A 10,385-nucleotide genomic window follows, 5' to 3' on the forward strand; every position below is an offset into this window, starting at 1 on the left:
CATGCCTCTTCCAGGGGATCGTCCCCACTCAGGGACTGAACTCGTGTCTCTTACATCTTCACTTTGGCAGGGGGATTCTTTACCACTAGCGCCACCTGGGAAGCCAATGAAGGAGAGTTCAGTTCAGTCCAGTTCAGTTCAGTTCATTTCAGTCGCTCAGTTGTGTCTGACTCTTTGCAAACCCATGAATCGCAGCACGCCAGGCTTCCCTGTTCATCACCATCTCCTGGAGTTCACTCAGACTCACGTCCATCGAGTCCATGATGCCATCCAGCCATCTCATCCTCTGTTATCCCCTTCTCTTCCTGCCCCCAATCCCTCCCAGCATCAGAGTCTTTTCCAATGAGTCAACTCTTCACATGAGGTGGCCAAAGTACTGGAGCTTCAGCTTTAGCATCATTCCTTCCAAAGAACACCCAGGACTGATCTCCTTCAGAATGGACTGGTTGGATCTCCTTGCAGTCCAAGGGACTCTCAAGAGTCTCCTCCAACACCACAGTGCAAAAGCATCAATTCTTTGGCACTCAGCCTTCTTCACAGTCCAACTCTCACATCCATACATGACTACTGGAAAAACCATAGCCTTGACTAGACGGACCTTAGTCGGCAAAGTAATGTCTCTGCTTTTGAATATACAATCTAGGTTGGTCATAACTTTTCTTCAAAGGAGTAAGCATATTTTAATTTCATGGCTGCAGTCACCATCTGCAGTGATTTTGAACCCCCCAAAAATAAAGTCTGACACTGTTTCCACTGTTTCCCCATCTATTTCCCATGAAGGGATAGGACTGGATGCCATGATCTTCATTTTCTGAATGTTGAGCTTTAAGCCAACTTTTTCGCTCTCCTCTTTCACTTTCATCAAGAGGCTTTTTAGCTCCTCTTCACTTTCTGCCATAAGGGTGGTGTCATCTGCATATCTGAGGTTATTGATATTTCTCCCGGCAATCTTGATTCCAGCTTGTGTTTCTTCCAGTCCAGCGTTTCTCATGATGTACTCTGCGTAGAAGTTAAATAAGCAGGGTGACAATATACAGCCTTGACGTACTCCTTTTCCTATTTGGAACCAGTCTCTTGTTCCATGTCCAGTTCTAACTGTTGCTTCCTTACCTGAATACAGATTTCTCAAGAGGCAGGTTAGGTGGTCTGGTATTCCCATCTCTTTCAGAATTTTCCACAGCTTATTGTGATCCCCACAGTCAAAGGCTTTGGCATAGTCAATAAAGCAGAAATAGATGTTTCTCTGGAATTCTCTTGCTTTTTCCATGATACATGCAAATATCTGCCTGTCCCCCAAACTTTTGCCCAGTACTGCTTCAAAACCAATACTCTTCAAATATTTGTTCAATATTTAATCTCAGGAGGATGTCTGGTGCTCCCATCCTGTATATATCTCCCTCATCGAAGCAAATACTCAGAGCTGATCAGACCCACTCTTCATAGAAGGCAGTGTATCATCTCTCTAGCAGTGAACTTCTCCATAGGGATAACTTGTTGCCATCCCACTCAACCAAATCATCCTAGGTCCCAGGGCTTTATGAGTTCCTTGGCAAGGGACAGATACAGAGGAATGTACCATCAGCCTAGAGCCAAGTCAGCATTGACGTTCCATCAAGGAAGCAGTGGGGAGGCCTCCAAAAATCTTTTTCAGAAGGCAGATCTCCAATGACAACTTTCTTTTACCATATTTGGAATGTGAAAGGACATATTTAGAGAAGGCCATGAAGCAAGCAAGGAGGTATAAGAATGTATTTCCAGACCTTAAACATTCTCTCTTATGGTAGATACGCAGCTGATGTTCTGGAAGGTCTAGCTGTACCTTGCCTAGGGACAATAGACAGTGACAGCAACCTATTAATGGAAGATTCAGAGTCTACCACCCCACCTCTGGAATGTCCCTGAGAATCTTCCAGGAAAGGATGCCCAGGCAGCTTCACAGCCCAGGCCTTTCTCTGCCGTGTCCTCTGTCTGCTATATTCTTCCATGTCCTGTTTTAGTTTCATAGGGCCACCATAAACGAATTACCACAAGCTTGAACAGTTTAAAACAACAAAATGTATTGCCTCATAGTTCTGGAGCCTGGAAGTCCAGAATTAAGGTTTCAGTGGGGTTAGGTCCTTCTTGAGGCTCTGAAATTCTGTTCCCTACCTCTCTGCTAGATTCTGGTGAAAGCGAGTGAAGCAAGCAAGGACAAATCCTTCCTAATTTTTAGAGAAGTGCATGAAGCAACAAAGATGTGTAATAATGTATTTTCAGAACATTTAAGGTCTTGGCTTGCTCATTATTACACATCTTGCATCCTCTGTCATGAAATTCTCCAGGCAAGAATACTGGAGTGGGTTGCCATTCCCTTCTCCAGGGGATCTTCCCGACCCAGGGATTGAACCTAGGTCTCCCACATTGCAGGCAGATTCTTTACCATCTGAGCCACTAGGGAGTTATCAGCAATCCTTGGCTTTGATTTGTGAATGTATCTCTCCCATCTCTGCCTCTTCCTGTGTGTTTCTGTGTCCAAGCTTCTCTCTTCTTATAAAGATACCAGTCATCAGCTTGGGACACACCTCATTCAGTATGATTTCTCTTTAACCTGGTTTTTTCCACAAATACCCTGTTAGATCAGATTCCCAGGTCCTGGGGCTTAGGGTTGTAACTTGCCTTATAGGGAAGCACAGTTCAACTCGCAACAACCTCCATATGGCAAACACCTATCTATGTTCAAGACTCTAATCATGTCAAAAACTATGGCCTGAACATAATTATTTTAAATAGCTCTGTCTCCCTGGACCACAACTGCTTTTTCTACTGTTGTCCCTACAACATGTTGATTGCCAAGTCAGTTATTTCTTTTCCTGAAATTTCAGTTTAGTAATGTAAGAGTTATATAGATTTAAGGGCTTTATAGCTTCTGAATATGCACATTTTCAATCTATTATTCTCAGCTGAACCTTGATAAGTCTTATTTACCTAATGTGACAGGGAATACAGTTTTAATACTGATCAGTAAAGACAGCATCTTTTTGAAAAATAGATGAACCGAAAGATTTTATAAGTGACATGCCAGTATGTCTGTATTTCTCAGCATTTTAAGTTTTATATATTGTACCCAAAGACTTAATATCAACAGTAAGCAACAGTAGGGAGAAAATAATATATTGACAAATTATATTTGTTGATCTTTCTAAATCTACTTTATTTAATGAACAAAATTATAATTGTTTCCAAAAATGAACTTTTAGTTTTCTATAACTGGGGTTGTCATTTATTACAGACATTAACACAGAAGGTTTTTAAGCAATAACATTCTGAGATTTCAATTAAATAACAAGGGTTGAATATATAGGGAGAAAGGAGATGGATTTTTGCCGTTTAATGAGGACAGAGTTTCATTCCTGGAGGATAATAGGTTCTGGAGATGGATAGTATAACAACATGACTGTACTTAATGACATTGAAATGAACATTTAAAAATAGTTAAATGGGAAATTTTGTTTTTTTAAAAATGCTTAGCTTATTGGTAGCCTCACAGAAGATGCTTCTGATCCAGCCATCTCCTATAGAATTGGTTACTCTCTTTTTGTGTTTCCCCTGATCCTCTGTTTAATTTTTTGTCATGTGTATTCTTTTTTTTTTTTTTTTACTTTTATTTGCATTTATTTTTTGCAGCATTTATTTCCAGGCCATAAATTTTTGTTTTTTCAGTTTCTTCTGGGATATCTTTTTCTTCTGTGCTTCTTCTTTATCTTCTTCCTCTTCTGGTTTAGGAACAATCTGTTCTTTTTCAGTAAGGATCATCTCAATGTGGCAGGGAGAGCTCATGTAGGGGTTGATCCGACCGTGAGCTCTGTAAGTCCTGCATCGCATCTTGGGGGCTTTGTTCACTTGGATGTGCTCAATGACCAGAGAATCTACATCTAAGCCCTTAAGTTCAGCATTACTCTCTGCATTTTTGAGCATGTGTAGTAAAAATTCAGCACTCTTTTTGGGCCATCGACCCTGAGTCCAGCCCCACTGTTTGGCCTGTGCACACCTGCCAACTCCACCGTTGTAGCGGCGGAACGGCACACACTGCTTCTTTAACGTGACGTCCTTCAGATACTTGGTGGCTTTTCGGATATGCATACCCTTTAAGGCCTGGGCGGTTTCACGAGTGTTCTTAAAGTGTACACGAAGATTTGAACCTCTTGATTTGCATGATTTTGTGGGGTTTTCTGGGTCAAGTGAATAGCGCACCATTTTTAGGAGTCACCTCAGGCCGCTTACCGGAAAAGGAAAGGGTGTCATGTGTATTCTATAATCCCTTTGTCACTATCAGAATACTCAAGCATCAAAAAATAAGCATCAATATTAAGAGCTTCCTTCTTCGTCTCACCCCCTCCTTGTCCTACTGTGCTCTTCTTTTTTTTTTTTTTTAAAAAAAAAACCAATGTATTTATTTTAGTTTAGTTTTATTTTGGTTGCACTGGGTCTTTGTTGCAGCTTTCTCTAGTTGCGGTGAGCAGGGCCACTCTTCATTTCAGTGTGCAAGCTCCTCATTGCAGAGGCTTCTCTTGTTGCAGAGCATGGAGTGTTAGGCATGCCTACTTCAGTAGCTGTGGCTGGTGGACTCTAGACCACAGGCTCAGTAATTGTGGTGCATGGATTTAGTTGCTCCACAGCATGGGGGATCTTCTCAGACAAAGGATCCAACCCTAGTCCCCTGCACTGGCCCCTAGATTCTTATCCACTGGACCACCAGGGAAGTCCCATACCATTCTTCTTAAAGGGCAGCCACACTTGTACTGTAAGCCATTTAGTGCTGGTCAGGGTAACAGGTAGAGTAGCAAAGCTGACAAGAGTCTACAGGAAGTGGCTAAATTGATTTACATGAGAAATGGTGTGAATCACTCTCAAAGGAAGATAATATATCCAAAAGTCAAAAGGAAGATGGGAGATCTGAATGCTCCTTGGATCTAACACAGGCCATATATCTGTTTTAACCACCAGTGGATAATACAGTCCCTGGATCTTGGTAGGTAACTATTGATCATAGATTGGATGATAGAAAAAGCAAGAGCATTCCAGAAAAACAACTATTTCTGTTTCATTGACTATACTAAAGCCTTTGACTGTGTGGATCACAACAAATTGTGGATAACTCTTAAAGAGATGGGAATCAGGTCAGGTCAGTTGCTCAGTCGTGTCCGACTCTTGGCGACCCCATGAATTGCAGCACGCCAGGCCTCCCTGTCCATCACCAACTCCCAGAGTTCACTTAAACTCACGTTCATTGAGTTGGTGATGCCATACAGCCATCTCATCCTCTGTCGTCCCCTTCTCCTGCTGCCCTCAATCCCTCCCAGCATCAGAGTCTTTTCCAATGAGTCAACTCTTCACATGAGGTGGCCAAAGTACTGGAGTTTCAGCTTTAGCATCAGTCCTTCCAAAGAACACCCAGGACTGATCTTCTTTAGAATGGACTGGTTAGATCTTGCAGTCCAAGGGACTCTCAAGAGTCTTCTCCAACACCACAGTGCAAAAGCATCAATTCTTCGGTCCTCAGCTTTCTTCACAGTCCAACTCTCACATCCATACATGACCACTGGAAAAACCATAACCTTGACTAGATGGACCTTTGTTGGCAAAGTAATGTCTCTGCTGTTTAATATGCTATCTGTGTTAGTCATAACTTTTCTTCCAAGGAGTAAGCATCTTTTAATTTCATGGCTGTACTCACCATCTGCAGTGATTTTGGAGCCCACAGAAATAAAGTCTGACACTGTTTCCACTGTTTCCCCATCTATTTGTCATGAAGTGTTGGGACCAGATGCCATGATCTTAGTTTTCTGAATGTTGAGCTTTAAGCCAACTTTTTCACTCTCCTCTTTCACTTTCATCAAGACATGGGAATACTAGACCACATTTCTTGCCTCCTGGGAAACCTGCATGCAGGTCAAGAAGCAACAGCTAGAACTGAATCTGGAACAATGGACTGGTTCCAAATTGGGAAAGAAGTACGTCAAGGCTGTATATCATCACCCTGCTTATCTAACTCATATGCAGGGTACATCATGGGAAATGCCTGGCTGGATGAAGCACAAGCTGGGATCAAGATTGTCAGGAGAAATATCAATAACCTGAGATATGCAGATGACATGGCAGAAAGCAAAGAGGAACTAAAGAGCCTCTTGATGAAGGTGAAAGAAGAATGTGAAAAAGCTGGCTTAAAACTCAACATCCAAAAAACAAAGATCATGTCATCCAGTCCCATCACTTTGTGGCAAATAGATGCTGAAACAATGGAAACAGTTGACAGACTTTATTTTCTTGGGCTCCAAAATCACTGCAGATGGTGAGTACAGCTGTGAGATTAAAAGATGCTTGTTCCTTGGAAGAAAAGTTATGACCAACCTAAACAGCATATTAAAAAACAGAGACATTACTTTGCCTACAAAGGTCCATCTAGTCAAAGCTATGGTTTTTCCAGTGGTCATATATGGATGTGAGAGTTGGACCATAAAGAAGGCTGAGTGTCGAAGAATTGATGCTTTTGAACTGTAGTGTTGGAGAAGACTCTTGAGAGTCCCTTGGACTGCAAGGAGATAAAACTAGTCCATCCTAAAGGAAATCAGTCCTGAATATTCATTGCAAGGATTGATGCTGAAACTGAAGCTCCAAAACTTTGGACACCTGATACGAAGAGCTGACTCATTGGAAAAGACCCTGATGCAGGGAAATATTGAAAGCAGGAGAAGGGGATGACAGAGGATGAGATAGTTGGGTGGCATCACCAACTCAATGGACATGAGTTTGAGCAAACTCTGGGAGATGGTGAAGGACTGGGAAGCTGGCATGCTGCAGTCCATGGGGCCTCAAAGAGTCAGACACGTCTGAGCAACTGAACAACAAACAACAAGCTATTGAATAAATTACTTCAATCTCACAATTTGGGAGCTATTCAAATGTTTTAAAGGTGTGAGAATAGAGACACGAAAGGATTTGTGCTTTACAAAGATCATTATTGTAGGAGTCTGGAATTTGTAGAGATTTATCTTAGGGATCTAGAACTCTGATTCATCCCATCTTTCACAAATAAGGTTTGCTCTCAATATAAATTATTTCACCTCCTTGGAATTCTGAATCCTGAATAATAAAAAGATCAGACAAATCCAAATTTTTTAGATTGAGGGACAGTCTACAAAATACTTGACCAACACTCCTTAAAACTATCAAGGTCATAAAAAAACAAAGGAAGCTTCAGAAAACTGTCAGAGAATAGAGAGAGGTAGGATGACAATGACTATAAGTAATTTAATATCTTGATAGGACTCTGGAACAGAAAAAGGATATCAGGGGGAAAGTACTGTAATCTGAGTAAACAGTGGAATTTAGTTAACAGTAAAGCAGAAACTCTAATATGTTGGGCACCTGATGTGAAGAACTGACTCATCTGAAAAAACCCTGATGTTGGGAACGATTGAAGGTGGGAGGAGAAGGGGACGATAGAGGATGAGATGGTTGGATGGCAACCGGCTCAATGGACATGAGTGTGAGTAAGCTCTGGGAGCTGGTGATGGGCAGGGAGGCCTGGCATACTGCAGCCCATGGGGTTGCAAAGAATCAGACATGACTGAGTGACTGAACTGAACTGAACTGAAAGCAGCAGTGTTGATTCCTTAGTAGTGACAAATAGTAAAGAAAGATGTTAACAGTAGGAGAAACTCGGTGAAGTGTATATGAAAACCCTCTGTACTACCTTTAAATTTTGTAAATCTGAAAGTACTCTAAAATTTCAAAGTTTACTTTTAAAAAGTTTAGGAGATGTATGTAGAGAGTAACATGGAAACTTAATCACCATATGTAAATAGGTAGCCAACAGGAATTTGCTATATGTTTCAGGAAACTCAAACAGGGGCTCTGATTCAATCTAAAGGAGTGGGACGGGGAGGAAGATGGGAGGGAGGTTCAAAAGGGAGGGGATATATGTATACCTATGGCTGATTCATGTTGAAGTTTGACAGGAAACAACAAATTTCTGTAAAGCAATTATCCTTCAATTAAAAAGTAAATAATTTTTAAAAAAAGAAATACATCTAAAAAAATTTTAGGGGAAAATTATTCTATTTTACCCTGTATAAATAAAACTTCATTTTTTATTAAATGTCTTATTAAATGTTCTAAACATACTTGACACTTTCTTTAACATTGGAGGATCTTACCTCAAACTCAGGGTCATCATTCTGACTCACAGGGTCACTTTATAGCAGTGGTCCCAAACTTTTTGGCACCAGGGACCAAGTTTCATGGAAGACAATTGTCCACTGACCAGGGAGTGGCACATGGCTTGGGATGATTCAAGTGCATTACATTTACTGTGCACTTTATTTCTATTATTATTACTTCAGCTCCACCTCAGACCATTGGGCATTAGATCCCAGAGATCCACAACCCCTCATTCATTGGATCCTAAAGAAAGGCAATGCCAAAGAATGCTCAAACTACCGCACAATTGCACTCATCTCACACTCTAGTAAAGTAATGCTCAAAATTCTCCAAGCCAGGCTTCCACAATATGTGAACCATGAAATTCCAGAGGTTCAAGCTAATTTAGAAAAGTCAGAGGAACCAGAGATCAAATTCCCAACATCCACTGGATCATCAAAAAAGCAAGAGAGTTCCAGAAAAACACCTACTTCTGATTTATTGACAATGCCTTTGACTGTGTGGATCACAACAAACTGTGGAAAATTCTGAAAGAGATGGAAATACCAGGCCACCTGACCTGCCTCTTGAAAAATCTGTATGCAGGTCAGGAAGCAGCAGTTAAAACTGGACATGAAACAACAGATTGGTAGCAAATAGGAAAAGGAGTACTTCAAGGCTGTATATTGTCACCCTGTTTATTTAACTTATATGCAGAGTACATTATGAGAAATGCTGGGCTGGAGGAAGCACAAGCTGGAATCAAGATTGTCATGAGAAATATCAATAACCTCAGACATGTAGATGACACCACCCTTATGGCAGAAAGCGAAGAACTAAACAGTCTCTTGATGAAAGTGAAAGAGGAGAGTGAAAAAGTTGGCTTAAAGCTCAACATTCAGAAAACGAAGATCATGGCATCCAGTCCCATCACTTCACGACAAATAGATGGGGAAACAGTGGAAACAGTGTCAGACTTTATTTTTGGGGGCTCCAAAATCACTGCAGATGGTGACTGTGGCCATGAAATTAAAAGACACTGGCTCCTTGGAAGAAAAGTTATGACCAACCTAGATAGCATATTAAAAAGCAGAGACATTACTTTACCAACAAAGGTCCATCTAGTCAAGACTATGGTTTTTTCAGTAGTCATGTATGGATGTGAGAGTTGGACTATAAACAAAGCTGAGTGATGAGGTATTGATGCTTTTGAACTGTGGTGTTGGATTAGACTCTTGAGAGTTCCTTGGACTGCAAGGAGATCCAATCAGTCCACCCTAAAGGAAATCAGTCCTGAATATTCATTGGAAGGACTGATGTTGAAACTGAAACTCCAATACTTTGGCCACTTGATGTGAAGAACTGACTCATTTAAAAAGTCCCTGATGCTGGGAAAGATTAAGGGTGGGAGGAGAAGGGGATGACAGAGGATGCGGTGGTTGGATGGCATCACTGACTCAATGGACATGAGTTTGAGTAAACTCCGGGAGTTGGTGATGGACATGGAGGCCTGGCATGTTGCAGTCTATGGGGTTGCAAAGAGTCAGACACGACTGAGTGACTGAAGCAAACTGAACTGGTAACTATGGTGTGATGCAGAGATCTCTAAATTCTTGAAATTCAAAGACCAGTGAAAGTTCATGTAAAATCCAGGAATCTATCAGTGTTACAAATTATTTGTTTCATCAAATAAGTAAAGTAACTTTTTAGAAAAACCACCATTCTAGAATCTGCCTGCAATGCAGGAGACCTGGGTTTGATCCCTGGGTTGGGAAGATCCCCTGGAGAAGGGAATGGCTACCCATTCTAATATTCTTGCCTGGAGAATTCCACGGACATAGGCGCCTGGTGGGCTACCGTCTCTTGGATCACAAAGAGTTGGATATGACTGAGTGACTAACATTTTCACCATTCAATGGTTAGTAACGCATTATAAAAGGATAGTTTTAACATCCCTAAATGGACACAATGAAAATTAGAATAAAGAAAGCTTTTTTACTTGTTTAGCATTTGGAGGCTTTTATACATCCTGCCAATGTAACAACATGGATGATGCTGAGGACATTATGCTAATTAGAAAAAGCCAATCACAGAAGATCAAATATGTGTAAGTGTGCTTTTCACTCAGTTGTGTCCAACTCTGCGACCCCGTGGACTGTGGCCCCGTCAGTCTCCTCTGTCCACGGGATTCTTCAGGCAAGAATACT

General features: G+C 41.2%; 1 protein-coding gene across 1 annotated transcript; it reads right to left on the reverse strand.

Annotated features, from left to right (window-relative positions):
* Positions 1-3,666: 3,666 nt before the first annotated feature.
* LOC138082148 (large ribosomal subunit protein uL22-like) lies at positions 3,667-4,241 on the reverse strand. The gene has a single exon (XM_068975442.1). The coding sequence runs from the start codon at positions 4,231-4,233 to the stop codon at positions 3,667-3,669; it is 567 nt and encodes a 188-aa protein (XP_068831543.1). The 5' UTR covers positions 4,234-4,241.
* Positions 4,242-10,385: the final 6,144 nt, after the last annotated feature.

The sequence above is a fragment of the Capricornis sumatraensis genome, chromosome 7 (assembly GCF_032405125.1).
Source record: "Capricornis sumatraensis isolate serow.1 chromosome 7, serow.2, whole genome shotgun sequence".
In the NCBI taxonomy this organism is placed as follows: Eukaryota; Metazoa; Chordata; class Mammalia; order Artiodactyla; family Bovidae; genus Capricornis; species Capricornis sumatraensis.